Below are 19,878 nucleotides of genomic sequence, written 5' to 3'. Positions count from 1 at the left end.
TTTTTTCTAATTGAAAAAAAAAGAATCCTCAGGTCTGGTTCCAATATTCTCACTAGCCATTTTATGGCCTCTGACCAATATCTTAAACTCTGGCCTTAGTTTCTTATGCCCATTTATAAATAAATGGGAAAGATTCATACTGACTTTAACAAATATAGCTGAGGATCTAATGGGGCAAAAACTAATTTCTTGAACTAAAACTTGCTAATGTACTAACAAAAGAAAAGATCAGATGTCACTCAGAACCCTAAGTAACAGGTGTATTGTAATGAGGCCCTTCTGGAAATAATGCCCCACCTTTGTCATCTAAATCATATGAGGAAATGATAGTACCATGTCAACTCATGAAGAAGTTATATTTACTTAAACAGGGCCTTTTAATATCCTCAAATTATATTATTTGAATAGTGCTGGTTGACACAAAGCAGTCTCCTTCTAGCATTCAATGTGCCCAGTAACATAGCACATATTATTGACAAATATGAAGACAAATGTCCCTACTTTATATTTCTATGACACATTCAAGGTGATTTTTATTTTCTTTTTGAGATTTTCCTGTATTTTCCAGATGTTCAATAATGAACCTATATTACCTGTACAACTGGAAAGAAACACATCATTAAACTGGTCAGAGTCTCATTATGCTACTATGTGTCTTAAAAACATGAACTCATCAGTCCAAAGAATGTGAAATATAAAAGATAGTTTTTCTAAAATCTAAATATGGGGGCGCCTGGGTGGCTCAGGGGGTTAAAGCCTCTGCCTTCGGCTCAGGTCATGATCCTAGGGTCCTGGAATCGAGCCCTGAATTGGGCTCTCTGCTCAGCAGGGAGCCTGCTTCCTCCTCTCTCTCTGCCTGCCTCTCTGCCTACTTGTGATCTCTGTCTGTCAAATAAATAAACAAAATCTTTTTTTTTTAATCTAAATATGTATTTACTATGGACTTAAGAATATCAGGAGATCTCAAAGGGTGCACAATCAATTTATAAATATCTTTAATTCACTTAAGAACATATGAAAGATAAATATATTTGGGGGATTTCAGTGCTCACTGTAACTAGTGAGATAAGAAATTAAAGAAATTTTTTTCCTTCCGAGGAACAAGAGCAGAAGTTATCAAATGGTCAAGGACATTATGTCCATCTCTGTCATCTCAGAGAATAAAATTCTTGCACAAATGATATCCAGAAAGACGGGTGGCAGTGAACTGGAAGTGAGTGAGGTATTTAGTTGCGAGGTGGCCTGGGGACATTGTTAAGGATGCACTGACCCTTGTCCCGCTGAGGACTCCATGCTGCTCTACCTAACCTACAATTTATAGACAGTGTTACTCAACCCAATGCCAAGAGAGGGGACAGGATGAGGAATGCAGGATTGAAAGGAATAAAAGAAGTCTTTTTTTTTGGTGTCAGATGTGAGAAAAACAGAACTGTACTGTAACAACACCAATTCTTCTGCAGCTATTCACATAGCTGCATTCCTGGAATGTAACTATTTCTTGCTGTGTTTCTCTGAACGACCTCTACAGGACTGGAGTAGCACAGTGTCTTGTGAACCTGCTGTTTTACTGCAAGTAATTTACCTATAGAGATGATGCTGCTTACCTTCAGTCATGAGGAATGAAATCTGAAGAGGGGGTTAGATTAGAAGAGTTGAAAAAGGATGGAATGATTTAGCACAAGAAGGATCCATTAGCTGTAAGTACATAGTTAGAGCATCTCAGGAAGTTTCCATGAATGGCAAGCGGAAATGAGCATTAGTGGAACAGAAATGGAGATTAAACCAGCTGACCTCTAAGGTACCATCCAACCTGGAGAGCTAAGCACCAAAGGCCTGTGTTAAAAGAACATGGCCAACTACAGAGCCAGCTTGAAGGGGTTCTCATAAATCAAAAATGACACAATTTGAACATCAGAACAAAGAACAGCTGCAATAGATTGAAATTCATGTACCTGTTCTTTTAAAGATTTATTTATTTGTTTATTTTAAAGAGAGAGAGTGGGTGGAAGGGGCAGAAAGAGAGAAAGAAAGTCTTAAGCACACTCCATGCTGAACATGGAGCTCAACCTGGGCCTCAATCCCACAACCCCGAGATCACAACCTGAGCCAAAACCAAGAGTCAGATGCTTAACCAACTGCACCACCCAGATGCTTCCATCAACTGTTTTTAAATCCAAGAATGTTGAATGGTTACAAGAGGGAAAAAAAAACTAATTTGTCAATTTGGGATGATTATTTAGAAATCCATTGCTTTGATAACTAGTTAAGTAAAGTGAGAATCAAACGCTTACCCTCAAGATAACAAAACAGTTAATGATAGGAACTTCTTCCTTGAGGAATCATTTCAGCTAATACATTGAAGAATGATAGGATCTGAACATCATCATTTTGCAACTCCTAATGATCTAGGCAGTGATCATCAATGACTGCTCACATCACAAGACAACAGATTTTATATATCTCCTGATGGAAGTACATAACATCCCTTATCAAATACTCTTCACATACACATGCACACACACACAAACTAAGTCTGATCAAGCCTCTAAATTTAACTAGTACTTTATAGGAAACTGAGGAAAAGAAATATAGTAAATGGGACACAATACAAAATACGCAATACAAAAAATCCAACTGCAATGGTGGGAATGCAAGCTGGTGCAGCCACCCTGGAAAAGGGCAGGGAGGTTCCTCAAAAAGTTGAAAATAGAGCTACCCTACAACCCAGCAATTGCACTACTGGGTATTTACACTAAAGATAAAAAAGTAGTGATTTGAAGGGGCATGTGCACCCAAATGCTTATAGCAGCAATGTCCACAATAGCCAAACTATGGGAAGAACCTAGATGTCCATCAACAGATGAATGGATAAAGAAGATGTGGTATATCTATACAATGGAATACTATGCAGCCATCAAAACAAATGAAATCTTTCCATTTGTGACGACATGGATGGAACTAGAGGTATTATGCTAAGCAAAATAAGTCAATCAGAGAAAGACAATTATCATATGATCTCTCTGATATGAGGAAGTTGAGAGGCAGCATGGGGGGGTTGGGGGTAGGAAAGGAACGAATGAAACAAGAAGGGATCGGGAGGGAGACAAACCATAAGAGACTCTTAATCTCACAAAACATATTGAGGGTTGCTGGGGAGAAAGGGGTAGGGAGAGGATGGTTGGGTTATGGACATTGGGGAGGGTATGTGCTATGGTGAGTGCTGTGAAGTGGGTAAACCTGGCGATTCACAGACCTGTACCCCTGGGGCTAATACATTATATGTATTTAAAAAATTTTTTAATTTTTTAAAAAATCCAACTATAAGAAAATGCTTAGGATAAACTACTCCTTTTCTTTAATAACTGAAAGGAAAAGGGAAGAGATGGGGTGGCCTATAGATTAAAAGAGACTTGAAAGACATATAAATCCAATTGCAATGTATGGCTCCTAACATTCCAAGAAAATCAAACTCTAAAAGGAATATTTTGTTTGCTGCCTGGGTGGCTCAGTGGGTTAAAGCCTCTGCCTTCGACTCAGGTCATAGTCTCAGGGTCCTGGGACTGAGCCCGACATCAGGCTCCTGCTCAGCAGGGAACCTGCTTCCTCCTCTCTCTCTCTCTCTGCCTGCCTCTCTACTTGTAATCTCTATCAGATAAATAAATAAAATCTTTTTTTAAAAAAAAGAATATTTTGTTAAGAAATTTAACAAATATGAACATGGGGCATGTGGGTAGTGCAGTCAGTTAAGCACCCATTCTTGGTTTTAGGTTGGGTTGTGATCTTAAGGTTGTAAAATTGAACCCTACATCAGTCTCTGCTCTCAGTGCAGAGTCTGCTTGAAATTCTCTTTCCCTCACCTTCTGCCCCTCCCACTCATGCTCTCTCACTCTTTCTCTCTCTCTAAAACAAATAAATCTTTAAAAAAGAAAGAAAGAAAGAAAGAAATCTAGCAGGGGCACCTGGGTGGCTCAGTGGGTTAAAGCTCAGGTCATCATCTCAGGGTCCTTGGATGGAGCCCCGCCTCTGGCTCTCTCAGCAGGGAGCCTGCCTCCCTTCTTCTGCCTCTCTGCCTACTTGTGATCTCTCTCTCTCTCTCTCTCTGTCAAATAAATCAACAAAATCTTTTCAAAAATAAAATAAAAAATTTAAAAATAAAAAAAGAAATCTAGCAAATGTGAACATTAATGGGATATGCTATGGTATTAATAATTTTTTTTCAGAAACTGCCTCGAGTTTTATTAATCTTGATACTAATAAAAAGTACAGCTTAAGCAAATAAAATGAAGTACCACCCATAGGCTGTGCTGTGTGGGAGAATCAAAGAGGCATGGCCCACCTCACTTTCCACAGTAATATTTTTATATGATAATAGTATGGTTTTACTTACCTTAAAATGTTTGTCTTTTACAGATACATTCATAAATATTATAAATTCATTATATGCTCTCTGTGATTTGTTTCAAAATAATGTAGGATAATTAGGGAGGTAGTAAATGTAAGTAAAAGTGAAATAAGATTATGCATTGTCAATTATTGAAGATGGGTGATTTATATACATGAGGGGGTAAGCATATGCTTGAGAGAGAAAGAGAAAGAGATAAAAGGATGTGGCAATCTTCCAGGCCATGCTACCACAATGGAACAAATGTCCCAAATGAACAAAACCATAACTTCTTGGGCCCCACTTAAAAGACTTAAATGCTACTAGAATATCATCAAAGAGTACACAGAATAGAAAGAGAGAGATAAAAGGGACATAACAAGAACAGAGGCACTTTCAGAAGTGTAGGGTTCTGAAGCACACGGGTGACTCAGTCCGTTGAGCACCTGACTCCTGGTTTTGGCTCAAGTTATCTCAGTGTTGTGAGATAGAGCTCCACATCAGGCTCTGAGCTCAGTGGGGAGTCTACTCTCTTTCTCCCTCCATTCTGCTCCTCCCCTGCTTGTGCATTCTCTCTCCCTCTCTTCCCCTCAAATAAATAAGTAAATAGTCATCTAAAATTTAGAAAAGGGAAGTATAGGGGTCTAAGGAAAATCATATTTTTAATTTCACCAGACTTGTTACATTTTTACAATAAAGGCATAGCAGTGTTTTAAAAACAGAGGGTTTTATTATTATTGTTGTTGTTGTTTTTATTACACATACAGAGAGTTGATAAAGGGCATCTATATAAAACCTATAGCTAAAGAGAGTCAATTATCATATGGTTTCACTTATTTGTGGAGCATAACAAATAGCATGGAGGACATGGGGAGTTAGAAAGGAGAAGGGAGTTAGGGGAAATTGGAAGGGGAGGTGAACCAAGAGAGACTATGGACTCGGAAAAACAATCTGAGGGGTTTGAAGTGGCAGGGGGGTGGGAGATTGGGGTACCATCTATATTATATTATAGAGGGCACGGATTGCATGGAGCACTGGGTGTGGTGAAAAAATAATGAATACTGTTAAGCTGAAAATAAATAAAAAAATAAATTAAAAAAAATAAAAAATAAAAATAAAAAGGCCATTAAAAAAAAAAAACCTATAGCTAACATCATATTTAATGTTCAAAGACTGAATGCCTCTCCCCCTAGGTTGGATGGAGGCAAGAGTGTACAGTATGAGAAGTCTTAGCCTGTGCTATAAGAAAAAGTAAATAAAAGGCATACTTCTGAAAAGGAAGAAATAAATTTGTCCCCATTCTTAAGATGACATGATTGTCTATATAAAAAAAAATCTAGGGGGAAAATATCTATGAAAAACCTTCTCAAACTAGTAAGTGCATTAGAAAGCTTATAAGATATAAGATGTTGAGAGGCAATTCTGGGGTGCCTCACTGGCTCAGTCAGAGGAGCATGAGACTGCTTTTGGGGGAGAAGAAAGAAAAGAAAAAGAGAGGCAATTCTGCTTGGATTTCTCATTATTCTATGCATCTTTCAGGCAGAGGCCCTCACAGTTTTTGAACTAGACTGTTTTTTCAAAGATCTTGTGCAGCTGAAATAAATGGTGTCAGCAATGGGGATCTAGAGCTTTTAGAGAATCAAAAACATTAGATGCATTTGGTTCAGCTCCAAGCAGCCACCACTCTACTCAGAACAAAATGTAATATAAAGTCTTGTTTACTGGCAAGTAGCTGCCCTTTCCTTCTCAATCCTGATCCCTCTCTTCCCATCCATTCTTTCTACCCAGATGCTTTTTTTTTTTTTTTTTTTTTTTTTAAAAAGACTAGGGTTGGGTGCCTGGGTGGCTCAGTTGGTTGAGCTATTGCAGCTCAGGTCATGATCCTGGAGTCCTGGGATCGAGTCCCACATCAGGCTCCCTGCTCAGCAGGGAGTCTGCTCCCTCTGACCCTCCCCACTCTCAGGCTCTTTCTCTCTCTCTCTCTCTCTCAAATAAATAAATAAAATCTCTTTAAAAAAATAAAAATAAAAAGACTAGGGTTTAATCAAAGATCTTCCTCTCTGCAAGTTGAATATATAAGTCTGTATGTGCCCACCTGAATATGCTAGGGAACCTCAAGAATGAGAACCTCAAATTTTTATGACCATCCTACCTGGACCCTTGTAAGGGCTCCATCAATTGATGGAGTCTGAACAAGGTTCATAATGCAGGAAGGAAGCTAAAGTGAACTTATGGGAGGGGCCCTCTTAGTTGATTCAACTGCTACGGTTTCTATATCTGAATTTTAGGTAGGAACTTATGGGTTGTGTGCTGGTGGCTCCCCAACCCATAAGTGCCAGAGGGCATCTTCCCAATAAAAAAGAGCCTCACATAAAAATGGGTTAGTGGGAGAAATTCTTCTACCATTTGCTACCAGTGGGTGGGTTAGGATTTAATGCAAATCCCTCTCTTCTCTCATGTCCAAAGGCATTCACCATAAAGATGATGTGCATTTGGGTGGTTGGCAAGTTAGAAGCCTCAATTTCAATGGCCCTGATGGGGAGTAACACATGCCTTCTAACAGAGAAGGCTGGTAAATCCCAGTAAAAGTCAGGGGGTTGATTACAAGTAAAGTTTCTTGGAACTATGAATCAAATGATTCCTATTCACAGAGCTCGATCCTTCTGAAAGTCAAGGAAAAACTGTTGTCTCTCTGCTTCCCTCCCCCAAAATGGAAGCCTTATTCGGCTCTTTGGAAGCAGGGGATAGTACATGCTTCATTTGGGCATTCTACTTGGCCCTTTCTATAGCTGTCCCATAAACTGATATCATTTGAGTGTAGTACAGAACAACAGACTTCAAGGAAGCTCTATGGCAGGCTTTGGCACTCTCACTACCTTGGGGTTCCATATCTCTAATAACCACTTTGGACCAAAAGTCTCTGTGACTGACGATTTTGTTGACAAAAGCTTCTGGGAAAGGGAGGCAGCCTCCATGAGGAAGAGCCTCTGGGGTTTTGGACTCAGTGCCCCCCATCAGGGTTACCAGATGCATCCCTTCTGAAAAGCAGCTATTAGCTTGCTACAGAGCTGTGGTCAAAACTGAATGAATGGCCCATGTAAGCCTTGTAAGTCTCTGGCCCAATATCTCATTTTTGGATGACTCAACTCAAACTCTATGACTGAAAATGTGAACAAGGCTCACAAAACCTTGATACATCATCAAATGTAAAAGATATGTTCAAGAACAGCCAGTCAGGCCCCACAGACAGCCAGGCTTCACAGAAAAAAAAAGAGGCAGCTATCTCTCTGAGGGAAATTTTGCCATCCACTCAGTCATGTGAGCTATTTTACTGACTCATTGGACCCTCAATTCACAGACTCCCCTAAATTCTGAGCCTGGTTTGGCTCTGCTAAAACTCAGTAGTTTCCACTGACTGCAGCCACTGTCCAACCTCAGTGTTAGCACTGCAACTCCAAAAAGGAACATGGCACTTCCACCCAAAGGACTGAACTCAAGGTCCTTCTCAGGGCTCTGGCTAATACTGCCTGATGAACCTTGCTTTGTGTTTACTGATTCTTGGGCTTTTGCCAGCGGCCTAGATATCTAGGTCTAGACCTTTTCGAAGATCTGCCACTTCGAAAACTACAGATTGATAAATTAAAGACACCTCTTTTGAGGCTATGAACTGTGGAAACAAATTATAGCTGCTGACTAAACTTTCTGGGGCCCTCATGTAGGTGCCCACAGAAAGGTCCCATTCTCTGATGGGACTACTCAGAATCAACTACTAACTGGGCCTGCACTGCTCTTGCTGCTATTATCATGCTGCCTGGAGCCATCATAACATATCCACCATCACAAAAAAAGCACTGAGGGAAGGGCTCTGTTTCTGTGGAGGCTCCCTCTGCATTCCAGACCTGTGACTCCTGTCTAAAGTTGGCCTGGCTGTCTCTGGGCCAACAGACATTCAACATCCCTGCCCCACCCCCTCCCATACCTCATATCATTTGAGTGTAGTACAAGTTATTTCTTGATGATGCCTCATCACAGATGACACTTTATCAGGTTATGGTGCTGTTGTTTCAGCCCAATCAGCCAACCACAATCACTCTGTTGTGACCCCCGAGACCACTATGTGTCACATGTTTGGTTTTGTGGACAATTTGCAACTTGACCATAGTACACCATTTATTTAAAAAAAAAACTTATTCACAATGGGCTGACGAGGTATTCAGTGGATCTTCTGTACTCCCTGCCATCTACAGGCATTTGGTATTCTTTTTTTTTTTTTAAGATTTTATTTATTTATTTGGCAGATATTACAAGTAGGCAGAGAGGCAGGCAGAGAGAGAGAGAGGAGGAAGCAGGCTCCCTGCTGAGCAGAGAGCCTGATGCGGGACTCGATCCCAGGACCCTGAGATCATGACCTGAGCTGAAGGCAGAGGCTTAACCCACTGAGCCACCCAGGCGCCCAGCATTTGGAATTCTTAAGCAATGAAACAGCCTTCATAAACATCGACTTGAAAAGGTTTTTAACCACTTCCTTGGTATCCTGGTCTGCATACCTTACTAAGGCAGATGGTCACTAAAATGTGGCTGTCCCTGGAAAAAAGATCATTTCTTATCTTCCACATCCTAGGTAAAGATCAGGATGAAAGCTTGGCAGTTTCTTAAAGAGTTAAGCATATGCTTATCATAGAGCTCAGCAAATATAACTTGTAGGTATGTACCCTAGAGAAATAAAAACTTGTGTTTTCACAAAACCTGTATATGAAAGTTTATAGTAAGCCTATACACAATCACCTAAAACTAGAAACCCAAATGTCCTGCAGTTGGTGAATGATAAAAATTGTTATATCCATATAACAAATAAGTATTTATCAAGAAAAGAGAACAAATTATTGCTAAATGAAACAATTTGGGTGAATCTCAAAGGCATTTCACTGAGAAAAAAAAAAAGCATTCTCAAAGGTTTCATTCTGCATGTTTCCACTAACATGCCATTCATGAAACAACAAAACTACAGTGATGAAGAATCAACATGGAGGGTGCCAGTGATTAGGGATGGGAGGAGTGTGTGGCTAAAGTGGAGTAGAATGAAGGAATTTGGAGGAATAGCAAAACTGTTCTCTAGCTTGACTATCCCAGGGATTCATAAGTCTGTACACATATTAAAATTCGTAGAACTGTGTACCCAAAAAAAAGTCAATTTTACTGAATGTTAATTGAAAAAAAATAAAATAAAAAGTGGGGAAGACTATAGTCATCAAAAAAAATCTCAATTTTTTAAATTCTTTTTTTAAACTGAGATAGAACTCTCATCATATATATTAGTTTCAGGCGTATAATATAATGACTCACTATTTGTATATATTGTGAGATGATCACCATAATAAGTCTCATTAACATCTGTCAACATTAACAAAAACAGTTCTTTCTTGTGATAAGAACTTTTAAGAACACTCTTTTAGAAACTTTCAAATATGCAACACGGTATTATTAAATATAGACAACAGGCTGTACATTATCTTCCCATGATATCTTATAACTGGAAGTTTGTACCTTTGACCACTTTTACCCATTTTACCCACTCCCCACTTCCTGTCTCTGGCAACTACCAGTCTGTTCTCTGTATCTATGAGCTTGGTTGTTTGGGGGGTGAGGCTGATAATATGTCAAAGATATAAAATAATTAACCAAAATGTCAATTTTTAAAAAAGACCAAGAAATGTCTGTGGAAATGTTCCAGATTAAAGATGACTAAAGAGATACGACAATTAAATGCAATATGATCCTAGGTAGATCTCATACTGGAAGGGGAAAAATATAGCTAGAACGCTTTATATTAATAAAAAATATATATCACTGTAGTTGCAGGTCTAAGCATACTCAAGACCTAGAAAAAATTGATTAGTGAACTTAAGTTCCATTCTGCTAACCCTTTCCTATATCAATTAATAGATTCAATTAAGTATTCATAATGTGCATTTATATACAGAGCAACAGAAAATCCTCTTTTCCTCCAAAGGCTGCCCCAAATCTCGAACTCTTCTAATTCTACCTGCAAAAGTATCTACTCACTCCTCTTCAATAGTTTGCTGCCATAGAAACATTAAAATGTTTTATGGCTTTTAAGAGTTACTTGCTAGTTTTTAAAAAAGTTGTCTGAGATTATTTTTCTAGTCCCCACGAAAGTCATACATTTTATAACATTGTACAACGTCCAGATTTACGGATACATTCTCAAGTCAGCTCATCTTAAAGAGATAGTTTGTGTTTTTCTCAAGCTGGCAAACTTTTCCTCCCAAGATATGTATAATGCTGTTACAAGGAACAGTAAATCCCAATGCTAACTGGCTCACTTAATAAAGATCAGTTATAGACTCATTCATCATAGATCGATCAGCACTTCAGCTTTATTCTTCTGTGACTGTCTTCGTTCTGCTTTTCTCCTGATAATCCATTTTGTCCTCAGGCTGCCTTCCATCATAAGAGGCAAATGTCTATCAAAAGCAATCAGGGCTATATGTTTCTTCAATCATATTCAAAGAAAAAGAAAACACTATCATTAAACCAAAATATCAAACAGAAGTCCCAAATGTCACTGACTGTATACCTGACATCATGTACTATCTTTGAATCAATCTCAGCCAAAGACTAGGTACTACACACTACCAAAGAAAAACAGATGTTGGGGAGGACATTATGTTGTCTGCAATAATTTTTTTTCTCTATTATAAATCTCTCTCTTTACTTAGTAATGATTAGCCACCATTTATTTCATACATACTGTAGGCTGCCTCTTCATATCCTTACAGCCAGATCAAACTCCAGGGAACTAAGTTGTATATTCCAATTACCTCATTTAAGGAGCTTTGTTGTAAACATTATTGGAAAGTAGGGATGACGGTAAACCATTTCACCAAACAGGAGGGCCAGTCAGGACACAACAGCAGCTCGGGCCACTCAAACAGCAAATGTAATGGTTGTGCCCTCAGAAGTAAGGATTCTTGCTCCCTTCTCCTGTTTGGTGTTTCCCCATCTCTGTCCCAACTCCCTGAGAGAGGCCCTCTCTTTTGCTTCCTACCACACCAGCATGGGTTCTGAGCCCTCTAAGGCAGAGCTCCCCGGGGGACCTCCTCTCAAGAGCCAAGAAATGCCTGCTTCAGGAGAAGCTCCATCCTTGGCTTCCTCAGCGTCCTAGGAAGCTCACACGAAACCCTGCCGGACAACATCGGCCTTAAGAAACGCCTCGAAATCAGCGGTCTGTCTGACAGGCACTCTGAGGCTTCCCCTCAACAGCAAGGTATCTGGCCTTTCGGGGGTGCCTACCCCCTGTACTCCCATCTTTACTGGATTTTAAGATGAGGAAAACAAGGCCCTGAGGGGTAATTTCCCCAATTCTCATAGCCAATAAATGGAAGTGGCAGGATTCAAACCCATCAGGGATTGTGTCACTCAATACCAGAGTCTGACCCGCCCGGTGACCCCGCGGAAACTTTCTTCTGCGTCGGTTAGTCAGCCGCCGGTAGGCGCCAGGGAAAGCGGAGAGTTCAGCAGCGGGTGACAGCACGCGGGGACCCTCCTCTCCGAGCAGAAACGGAAGCGGAAGCGTCAGCGGGCTGTAGCTATGGAGACGCGAGGGGTGGGGCCTCCCTGAAGAAGCGCGACCTTTAACCTGCGGCCGAGGGTACGTCAGAGGCGGCCGCAGACGGAAGTGCGGAGGCGGCGGCGGGGCTGCCGGGCTGCCGGGCTGCGGGGCAGTGGAGCTGCCGGGCTGCCGGGCCGCCGGGCGGCAGGGCTGCGTGGCCACTACGGGCCGGCTGCCATGGAGGTAACGGTGCCGGGGCGGCTAGAGTGGGACGGGGGCCCACCACCTCCCTGCCGGGCCTTCCCGCGCAGCGGTTCGGGACTCGGGGGTGGGCGCAGTGTGAGGGCTTGGCAGCCTCCCCTCCGCGCCCCGCAGCCCGGCTCTGCCCTCGTCTCTCCCTCTTGCCCCAGACTCAGCCCCTCGCGATTATCTGGCTCTTTTACAGCCAGCTTGTATACGATTTCCCACACGACAGACCCCCTCTTTTCTAGTTCTTTCTCACGTAGGAGTTTCCTATGCTTGATTCCACGGAAAGGCTTTTACCTATAAAGATTCCAGCGTTCCGTCTGGGATTAGGAGAAGAGTTCTGACATCTGGGTTTGATTTTGTTTTGCAGGATCCTGTTCAAGATGGGGTGGCTTCACCAGCCACCCCTGGGACCGGGAAGTCTAAGGTGAAAAGAATACAGTACTTTAATAGCTGGCTCACCGAAGGGTGGAGGGGTGATGAATGGAGAACTTTGGCATGGGTAGGGGGGTGGCCTATTTATAAGAAGTCCTTCTCCAAGGGATCTCAATTTTAATTCACACAGTAACCAATCTGTTGTTTTTTCGTTTTGTTTGTTTTTGAAGTTCCCTGCTATGGAAAGAGCTGACTTTTTGTTTACTTCCTGCTCCTGGTTAGCACTGCTGAGAGATTCTGCAGTTTTTCAACCATTAAAGCAATCTAATTTATGAGCATTTATATAGTGTAGTGGAAAGAGCAGTGACGTAAGTAGGATTCAAGGGACTCTATTCTGTAGGCTTCTCCAATGTAAAAAAAAAAAAAAAAAAACTGAATTAGGTCATTTTTATGGTCCCATACATTTAATATTAACTCAATGAGTATTAACCACTAATGGTTTATTGCTTGCATACTAAGTCTTTGGCACTTACCTGAACACTTAGTTACTTCATTTAAGCTCCATGGTAAGCTTAAATGGTCAGTCAGGTACTTATTTATCCAGATTTTACAGATGAGAAAACTGAGCCCAGGGGTTAAGTAATTCCCTGATTTCTTAAAAAGACTTACTACACCCTAATTCTTCTTGTTACTCTAATTATGCTTATGTGTTTTAATGTAGCCAAAGACTGATTTCAGCCTTGGATAAGATAATTTTTACAGCTCCAAGGAACTATAAGTAGAATTAGTCCCAGTCCCCTAATTTTACAATTAAATCAAAACCCAGAACGTGTCTTAACGTAAACAAGAATATATGTACAGAAGAGGGTATGTGTTGGTTTTTTACATTTCATAGTAATTGCTTAACTAGTAATTGTTTAGTTGAAGTTGCATTTGCTGCTGCTTCAAAATATGGTTTAACTGACAAAGATTTATTCAGTAGGATGTTTTTAGGAGGGCATTATGTTTATTTTGTGTGTGTATGTGGTATAATAGAAACATGAGTTATAACAAACTGGTAACATCATTACACCTTTCAGCTGGAAACATTGCCCAAGGAAGATCTTATCAAGTTTGCCAAGAAACAGATGATGCTAATACAGAAAGCTAAATCCAGATGTACAGGTATTGAGTTGAAAATATTCATCTTCACCACAATCTCATTGAAACACGGTTAAAAATAGTAGGTTTTTAATAGTATATTAGCTTATTTTGTTTACCGGTATATCCAATAAAATCATAATTATAATGAATCTATATTATTTAACATTTTAACCATTTGCCTGTGATTTTTTTTTTCCCATTTCACGTCTCTAAACTGTAGTTATCTTTGAATTATTAAAATAAAATCAGGGAAGAGGATCTTGAAAAAAATTGTTAAAATTAAGCACATTTTTTTTTTACTTCATTTGGATTGTATATTGATCTGAAAAAGCATTTTTTTCCCTAGAGCAATCAGTTGAAATGTTAGAGACATAAGGTTGTGAGCCCAAAGAGGCAAAAAGAGTCCTCAAGTAAAGTAATAAAAGATTTCCATTCCTGAAATGTTGAAGTATATTTATTTGCTGAAGTTGATTGATTGCTATTCACCCTTATATTCCAAAAGGATGTAGATAGTCGTATCCTTTTTAATATGTGTGGTGAGGCCATGAATTTCCAATGATTAACAAATGTTAACTGCCCAGCCTTAAAGCCAAGATTTATTTTCTACTGGAAAAGGTCAAATTGTGTTTAGGGAGGTTGGATCAGCTTGTGTTAAAGAGAGTAATGGATTTAGAAAAGTGTTCTAGGCTCCAGACCTAGACATGAGTTAATGAAATAGGTTAGCATTTATGCTTAACATGAGGTTAGTTGTTGCTTTAAGATTATACAGTAAGAAGTTATTTACAAAATAATATGTCTGGGATTTGCTTCAGAAGTATCAGGATAGGTAAGAAAAAAGGAAAAGGGAGAAGTAAATATAGGTCGGGATGAAATAAGAATCCATGTAATAATTGCTGAATTAAGGTGTTGGGCGTATTAATCATGAGTTTTTCGTAAGAAAAAGGAAAGTAAAATGTCATACTAGGTAAAGTTAATACTTTCTCAAAATATCTGCCATTTAAATGTATTCTGATTTACAGTATTTTTTAAGAATGTACTTACCACTTCAGATAATAATTTCTTCATTTCTGAACTGGTTTTTTTTAAATAACTATTTAGAACTGGAGAAAGAAATTGAAGAATTGAAATCAAAGCCTGTTGCTGGAGGAACTGATGATATTATTAAGGTAATGCAACGGTTGCAAATATCGCTTTAGTCTTTATGTATTTAGTTAGAGGAAATGTCTAATGACAAACCAGATTTCCTTTAAAGCTGTCAGTCTGCCAGAGCCGTCTGGCTTTCTGTCCCTGTTTTTTTACTCCCTCCCTGCCCTTGGTTAAGTTTTTTACCTCTGGTTGCCTGTCAAAAGAGTTAAATGACCCCTTCGTCCCTTTCTGTTCTAAAATGAGTGTGTGTTCCTCTCGTCTTCATCCCACATACTCTGTAATTAGGGGGTTGCCTTAATCACAGCCCTGCTCTTCCCTCCCCCACCTCAGAAGACCCATGCTCAGGAATTTGATGATGATTTTTAGGTTGATAAATACATATAATCTATTACATATAATAGACCTATATCCCCGGATGTGACTACTGACATTTATAGCTGTTTGGGGAAAGAAATATTCACCCATTTTTCTTATCTTCATATTCATATTCAGACCAAATCCCCTTGCCTGGACAACCAGTGGCAGCACTGTTCTTCAGGACTTTTAACTTTAGAGACTCTTCAGTTTTCCTGTTTCCTTTATCCTCTACATGTGTCAGCCACCAGTGACTTCTCGTTCTTTCAGGATAGTGCTGCAATTTATCAGTATGTTTTTTCCATTTCTATGGCTGTATGCTAAATGCCTCATGTCATACTTGACTTTTTTTGATACCTCCTTAACCAGGCTCTCTTTTCTCTGTTAAGTTTTGCGTGCTCTTACCAGATCATAGGGTACTATTTTTATTTTGGTACTCCCTGTCAAAGAAGGTTATCCTTATTTATATGCCCTTAATCCTGACTGACAGCCTCCTCACCCCCATTTTGGCCTAACCTTCTTTACAGTTTCTTTTACTTCTCAAAGCTCTGCAGTAATTATCTTCCTTTTTTGTATTTATAATTTGAGTGTTGATACCTGTTCTTTGATTATACATTTATAAATAATCATATTCTTTTACTAAGGGCCTGTGAGCAGTGTACAATTGAAGGACTCCCAGAGAGTTACTGTAAGAAAGCTTTAAATCCCGATGCATATTATGCACTTGCTTTGTTCTTTATTTAGCTAAGACAGTATATAAAGCTTGCACAGTGTGCACAAATACCATTTGGATTCACAGTGTACTGATTTACTTAAGTATTACTGAATTCATAGTAGTTTTCTTTGCTTATTTGGTCATTTTGTATTTTCTTAATCAGTGGTAGCTAAAGTAAAACTACTTGATATTTACCTAAGAGTGTTGACTCTAGAACCAGACAACCTGATTCAGATCTTTGGGTCTCTGCTCTGCCATGTACTGCCTATATGGCCATAGCTAAGTTTCTTCCCTTTTAGCTCCTTCACCTGTAGACTAGAGAAAATAATAATACCTACTTTTCATAGAGGTGTTGCATTTTGCGTTAATACATGCTTAGCACTTAAAATTGCATCTGTCACATAAGTTCTCAATAATTAATTATAGGGACACCTGGGTGGCTCAGTTCGTTAAGCATCTACCTTTGACTCAGGTCATGATCATAGGGTCCTGGGATCAAGTCCTGCATTGGGCTCCCTGCTCAGTGGGTAGCCAGCTTCTCCAAGAACTCTCTGTGCTTCCCCTGTTTGCGCTCCCCCCACTTTGTACCTGCTATCTCTATCTCTCTCTCTCACATAAATAAATCCTTTTAAAAAATAACTTATTGTAATTATGTTACTGGCATATTTTGTTTGTTGGTGTATTTAACACATACACACCAAAAGGGGGGTTTTGTATTTGAATAGAGAACCACGGAGGCTTCTTTCTAATTTAGTATCCGTTAACTCTTAGCCCTTGAAATACTTGTTATACACTTGCATTCCAGAATATCTAAATATCTGCCCTGTATTTTCTTCTTATCCCCAATTGGTGTATTCTCCCTTTCTGTCAAAACTACTGAAGAGGAGATTAGAAAATTTGCCTAAATTAACGAGCTTTACTTTTCAGGTTAATTTCATATTAAAGCATGTTACCCTCACCACTCAAGTTTCAGAAAGTAACTTAGTTAAAATTCATGGGAACAAAACCTTTGGCTTGTAATTCTAATGAGAGAAGTACTTCGGGGAGTGATTGAAAGAGATATATATCAGTTATTCCATTGCTATCTGTAATTTTTCTGTTTTAGAAAAATCCTATACTGTGATGTAATGTATTCTCTACACCTCTGGAAAACTTCTTGCCAAGTTTTATCTCTTCACTGGGAAAAGTACCCTGAAAAAATGTGGCTCTGCATACAGAACTTTCTGTTTTTCATATAATCTTAAAAATTTGTGTCTTTTAAAAAAGTTTTAATTATAATTAAAATTTCTGGAAATCATCTTATTTCTGGTAGTGATCTTCTAGTGCATTGGGATACATCTAAATTTTTATTCAAAGCTGAATGTTTGACGTTTATTTTAAAAATAGGAATAATAATCCATATTTTCCATGTCAAAATTTGAAGTGAACTTACATACTGCTTCCAAAGGCAAGGGGAAGGTGAAAACTGCATGTTAAGAGAATGGAATTTCTAGTACAGTCATCTTTGTTACTATCTCTTTGCTGGAATCAAATCTATGTTGGCTGTTCTCAGTTAATGGCCTCTCTGTATCTCCTAAATTTAATAAATGTATTTAGGCTTCCCCTGATATTTAGCAATCAGAAGTTTATATTGCAACGCATTATGTAGTGTGAAAAACTAATTTTAAAACTAAAATTGTTTTAACCAAAGTAATATACGCATGTATTTACAAGTAATGCTAATAACTAAAGAGCTTATTATGATACTAAGTAACTTGTGGGTATTATTTCTGTTTCTAAATAATATGGTTGTTCCTTGATTTATTCGCTTTAGCCATTTAGTTTTTAATTTGCCATTAAAGCAGATGAAAATTTAGCTATCTTTCATAGCAGCTCCTACTTTAGAATGGTCAAAGCGATCAGATAATCTTTCCCATTTTTTTCCTGGACCACCTCCTTCTAGAGCCTTCTGTCCTGCCCTAATTTGTTCTTGTCATTCTCTGTGTCTGCCGCAGTGTTCCTGGAACTGGCCTTGTGCCGTGAGCCTGTGAATTTCTACACTGCTTTCCTGTATTGGCCCCTATTTGCTAGGTGATATGTCATTGACTTTCTTGGTTAACCTCATCTTTGTAGAGCATGTCCTTCTATCGCATCCTAAGAAGGGATGGAAAATGTTGTCAGCCCATATTTTAAAATAGCTTTAATCTGCCCTTGTCTGAATAATGGCTATAACTTGATAGAAAACTCTAAATTTTCTGCGTGTTTTTTTTTTATTAAAGTTTTTCTTTATTTCATGTAAGTTCAGAGGCAAGCAGATCTAGGGTGATAGTGGACTAACACTTCATATTTTAACATTTATCTAGATTTTAACCTTTAGAATTAACTTTATCTGGATTCATGGTGAATTAGACTTATGATTTTCCTGTTTGTAAAGTCCTTGGATATTTGTATCAAGTTATGCAAATTTTATAGAATAACTTGGAAATCCCTTCTTATTTTGTCTGAACAAGTTCATATGTAATTGGATAATCTGTTCTTTGAAAATTTGATGGAATCCACCTGTAAAACTTCCTTCTGTTTGGTAGACAACTTTTAAACCAATAGTTTGATTTTTAAGTAGTTGTAGTATTAATTGCGCTTTTTAATTTTTTCCTTGAGTTAATGAAGCTGTATTTTTCCACCAACTTTTATTCCTTTCACTTCACTTTTTATTATTGTTGCCAAATAATTGTTCATAATATTCTAACTATTGTATCTCTGATTTATATGTAGATATGTTTTATTTTTATTTTTATGATTGTGACTTCTGTCTTCTCTTGGTCAGTCTTATTAGTTGTTTCATTAGCATTTTTTTTTCAAAGAACTGACTCTTGATTTAGTTTCTGTTTCATTAACTTCTGATCCTGTTTAATTTCTGCAGAGAACAAACCTGTCTCTGAGGAAGACAGGACACGGGTGATTTCTTGCCTATTATTCTAACCACTTCCTGTTGAGATTTTCAACCTATCCCCAATTTTTTAATCCCATACATTATACTTACCTTAACAGTATCTGGGGCCTCCAGTTTCCGAGCATTTAGTTTTCTAGAATATTTGCCAGCTTCTTATATATGTTTCCTTGTAAAGGTACTATAAGTTATACTTTTCCTCTTTCTAATTCAGTTCATCCTTCACTTTTCAGTTTTCAAAAAATACGGTGAAATTTTCCATATCCTCACCTCTTTTCTCCTTTTCTCTTTGTTCTTTTGTGTAGACCTTTTTAAGTCTTTTATCCTTACTTTAGTGTGGTTTGGAAAAAGTGAGGAGAAAATTATGCATGTGGTCAATCCACCATATTTAACCTCAGGCAAACAAATCATCCTGTTCCAAAACAGGCATTGACTGAACGTCTGGATGCCCTTCTTCTGGAAAAAGCAGAGACTGAGCAACAGTGTCTTTGTCTGAAGAAGGAAAATATTAAAATGAAGCAAGAAGTTGAGGTAAGGTGACCATTTGAGGTTAGTTTTTTAATTTGTTAACTAACATACTCATGAATTTTAGAGCTAAGACCTTAACAAGCATCTGATCTGATGACAATAATTTATAAGGAAACAAATTGATAGCTAAAAAAAATAAGATCACCTGGCTACCTAGAAGTGGACCCAACATTGTTGCATTGCTTAATCTTCCTTATTGCTATAATGTCATTCTTTATTAAAAATTAATAAAGATTACTTATTTTGTGAAACAAATACTTAAGTATTTGTTTCAAGTACTTAAGTAACAAGTACTTAAGTAAAAAAGTACTTAAGTAAATTGATTCTCACACATACTCTAAATATCATTATCTATTCAGTTCTAAGATACTGGGTCAGGGCTCACTTTCTCCAGAAGTTCCTTATTATTTTATTCAGGAGATACTAATTAAAGTCTTGACTTAATGCAACTTACATAATTATCACTTTTTAAAAGGAAATTAAACTCCGAT

At 38.4% G+C, this 19,878-nt stretch overlaps 1 protein-coding gene across 2 annotated transcripts in view; it reads left to right on the top strand.

Moving 5' to 3' along the window:
• The first annotated feature begins 12,071 nt into the window (after positions 1–12,071).
• GCC2 (GRIP and coiled-coil domain containing 2) overlaps positions 12,072–19,878 on the top strand; it is a 57,132-nt gene continuing 49,325 nt past the window's right edge. The window contains exons 1-5 of one of the 2 annotated variants that reach the window (XM_032351644.1): positions 12,072–12,197; positions 12,571–12,627; positions 13,655–13,739; positions 14,817–14,884; positions 19,286–19,390. In XM_032351644.1, the coding sequence (XP_032207535.1) occupies positions 12,192–12,197; positions 12,571–12,627; positions 13,655–13,739; positions 14,817–14,884; positions 19,286–19,390 (321 nt within the window). In that variant the 5' untranslated portion in view covers positions 12,072–12,191. The remainder of the gene's footprint in view (positions 12,198–12,570; positions 12,628–13,654; positions 13,740–14,816; positions 14,885–19,285; positions 19,391–19,878) is intronic. The other variant, XM_032351643.1, reaches the window with a different exon arrangement.

This window comes from Mustela erminea, chromosome 7 (assembly GCF_009829155.1).
Source record: "Mustela erminea isolate mMusErm1 chromosome 7, mMusErm1.Pri, whole genome shotgun sequence".
NCBI classification, from domain to species: domain Eukaryota; kingdom Metazoa; phylum Chordata; class Mammalia; order Carnivora; family Mustelidae; genus Mustela; species Mustela erminea.
Note: the sequence above shows the minus strand (reverse complement) of the source record. Positions and strands in the feature narration are given on the sequence as shown.